General features: G+C 34.4%; 1 protein-coding gene across 1 annotated transcript; it reads right to left on the reverse strand.

Moving 5' to 3' along the window:
• Nucleotides 1–805, reverse strand: LOC105365491 (U11/U12 small nuclear ribonucleoprotein 35 kDa protein). The gene is made up of 3 exons (XM_011503672.1): nucleotides 559–805; nucleotides 276–489; nucleotides 1–182 (listed from the first exon to the last, which is right to left on the reverse strand). The coding sequence occupies exons 1-3, from the start codon at nucleotides 787–789 to the stop codon at nucleotides 73–75; spliced, it is 555 nt and encodes a 184-aa protein (XP_011501974.1). The 5' UTR covers nucleotides 790–805; the 3' UTR covers nucleotides 1–72.
• Between the last annotated feature and the right edge of the window lie 2,787 nt (nucleotides 806–3,592).

The following is a 3,592-nucleotide window of genomic DNA, read 5'->3' on the forward strand; positions in this document are numbered from 1 at the left end:
AGTACAGCGTAGCGGCTATGATGCGTTATGATTCTCCTCGAGGCAGTTGGGTGCTTCGCCATTACGTCATGCTTATACTCTCATGTTCTTTGGCACGTCCAATAAAAATGGCCTCTTGAACGGACGATCCTTTCCTCCGAACCTCAACTGGCCAGATTCCTTCTTACCACCGAATCCACCACCTGAAATGCCATCGTCGATCAAGGTCAGCGAGGAGCAGTCGCTCAAATGGCAGATGGCAATTCTCTATTGTAAAAACGAAATGTACTACGCACCTAACCTCCTTGGTTTCCAGCCCTTCATCGTACGACCAACTTCAAAGTCCACGAATATTTTATGATTCATCATGGTCAGATCGCTCATCCTTCTGGCTAATCTCCACGCATCGTCCTCCGACCTCATTTCCACAAAACCATAGCATTGCGAGGTCCCGGTGACTATGTCGTATATTACCTTGGCAGAAACGACTTCCCCGTACTTTGAAAAGAACTACGATTCACGTATTAGTTTCAGCTGCAAACATCCATCTATCCTTTCCATTACTAACGATTAACTCACATCTTTCAAGTCGTGCTTGGACACCTTAGGTCCAAATCTCGCTACGAACAACGTCCTCTCTGGCTTTGACTTTAATCCATGAGGTGGCTCATAATGAGAATCTATTGCTCGAGCAACAGCTCTGTCGTGGGGCTCGGTATCCGTTCCATCGATGCTGCCGGCTTTCAATGGGTCATACTCCTTGGCAAAGGGGCTCCAAGTCTGCTTTAAGTCGCTCTTCAAACAATACATAATGTTATAATCGACATATAAATACGAATGCATCAGAGGCTTCTTATTCGAGTCGTTCACCCATTATAACCAACAAAATATGCTACGCATTCCTTGTAAATGCATAAACGTTATTCCCATCGTAAAGCTTAAAGTAGATAAACGACGCACACTGGAATAGTTTATCATAGTACTTACCATTATGCAAAGCAATAATTTTCAATGAACATGCAAATGCGATATGATCGATCATCACAAAAGACCGCCAAGCGAATCCAAGAGGACAAGTGTTTGTTTGATGGGCGATCGATCGACTGTGGAGATTCGATGTTAGAAGGCGGCGTTATTGCTCGCTGCTGCCATCTTTCGGACGCTAAGTGAGCCTAAAGAAATCTTGTTTACCCACGGGATTGGAATTATATCCGCGAAGAATAATCTTTACGATCGTTTAAATTTTCACATTTCACATGGATTCTACACATTCTACATTAATGTAGCTGCAAAAGCGTGCATTTTATGATTTTACAAAATAATTTACCGCCCCTATACACGCTCTGTAGTAGTTTGTGCTTGAGTTTGTAGTGAAATTTAACACGTGGACAATTTATTTATAATAATTGCGCTCACCTTGAGAAGTCAATAGTAACGTGTGGCAGTCAATATTGTAAATCATTGGCATTATACATATTACAAGTTTTATTATTATTGAACGGATTATATACGTAAAGTGTGCTTCGTCGTACATAAGCTAATGTAGCTTATGAAAACAGTATTAATAGTACTTGAAATATTAATCGTACGGCTGTGGAGCTAAAATACACATTGAGGATAAAATAATTTGCTTAAGAGCAAACGTTAATCCACTACATAGATATTCAATAAATGTTTCTTCCACTTTCAAGTAATTTCGAATAGTAATAAGTCGAAGGACGATTTATTGGGGGAAGAGTTGATCGAATGTTGCGTATCGTAACTGCGTAAGCTTTTAAATTATTAAAAGCTCGTTTAGCCAAGATTCACGTAATGATCTTCCTTTGGAGTTGATATTTGCTTATAGGGTTCGTATATTTATTGGAGCGGCCGTGGCAGGCTCGGTTAATTTCGAAATTGGGAAATTGGGAAAGATTAAATGTAAGAAGGCAGTGCGCCAACACGATATAACGATGTGGCAAAGTACTTTTCCAAAATCCTATATAGATTTACTCATTGTACAAAGATATCAATGCCGATAACTTATGTTTAACGCCCGTGTGACGTGATATTTCTGCTCGACATTATTTCCAACATATAATATCGCATTACTAGTGCGTTATTTTTGTTTAAATATTAATGAACGAGGAACGCATTGCGTGTGCCATGATGCATTATCACAACAAACGAATTATCGAAATTACTTATGGCCACAAACCAGTAAAGTAGTCCGAGTATTTACCATTTGATTGAAAAATCCATAGTTTATAATTAACATTTTTATAGAGAAAGTATAGAGTAGAGACTAGTGCAAACAAGTCGACGAAAAAAAAAAGAAAAAAAAAAAAAGAAACATTAATAAGCAATTTTCTCATCAGTTTGTGATTAAATAAATTGATTTAATTTAATGAGATTTGAATTGAATGTATTATTTTAATCGCTAATTAAACTTTGTTTAAAATTAGTTTTTCAATTATTATTAGAATTTGCATTTACTTAAAGACCTAAAGACCGATGTTGGCCACTGGAATTCTACACAAATATTTCGGTTATTAAAATTCAATTCAATTACATGCGTAATTTTAATTATAAAAATACTGGCTATATAATGTGAAGTAGTAACTTGTAACATAATAATTAGCATCGGTCAGAGATGTATAAATAGATAACCAAATGAAATAAATTAAGACATAGCGTTTGTACATTTGAAATTAATTTATTAGCATCGTATTGAAAGATCATACAACTCATTGACTAAACAGAATCCAATTTCGGATGTTGTTGGTGTTTGAGATACAAAACATCTTAAGAATATCGATGAAAGAAGCGAGAGAAATAAAAATATAAAATTAACGATTGAACGTTCAAGCATCATAATAAATTAACTGTTACTTTTGATATTATTATCATTATTATTATTATCATTATTAGAATTTATTTATTTATTTTTGTTTTTTAATGTAACTACATAACTCATATATACCTCCAAATTATTGTTCTGCAACTTTTCACTACGAGAGCTGATTTTATTAAGATCGTAGTATTCATCGTTGGGTTTTTTTTTTTTTATTTTAGTAAGACATTAGGAAAGGGAGACGAACTTGAGAGAGAGAGAGAGTGCAATACGTTTATTAGATATTAAGATATATTTTAGTCATCTTCATTGGCAATACAAGTGGCATAATTAAGTATGAAATACGTTTACTTCCTTAATAAAACGTTAGTATCGTTGCACAAGGAAAGCATTAATTGTTTGGAACGGTATGAACTGAATATTTAACTTTTTTTCTTCATTTGAAATGAAAGTATTTTAGAAACTGTTTCAGTATATTATTAGGTATAAACTTACTTGAACATAATAAAATTGTAATGAATGGCGAATGATTTATATGACTTGACTATCAATTAAAATTTACGAATATAATATAAATTCATGGTTATTTTAAGTACACATTATCTTAAATAATAAGTAAAAATATCCGTATTTATAATTATTTTTATTTTGCTGTACAAGAATTTTCATAAATAATAGTTTAAAAAAATCGATGAATGATCGAAAATGTTACTATTTCTAATACACATATACATACACACACACGCGCACGCGCGCGCGCGCACACGCACGCGCACACAC

The sequence above is a fragment of the Ceratosolen solmsi genome, unplaced genomic scaffold (assembly GCF_000503995.2).
Source record: "Ceratosolen solmsi marchali unplaced genomic scaffold, CerSol_1.0 scaffold8, whole genome shotgun sequence".
In the NCBI taxonomy this organism is placed as follows: domain Eukaryota; kingdom Metazoa; phylum Arthropoda; class Insecta; order Hymenoptera; family Agaonidae; genus Ceratosolen; species Ceratosolen solmsi.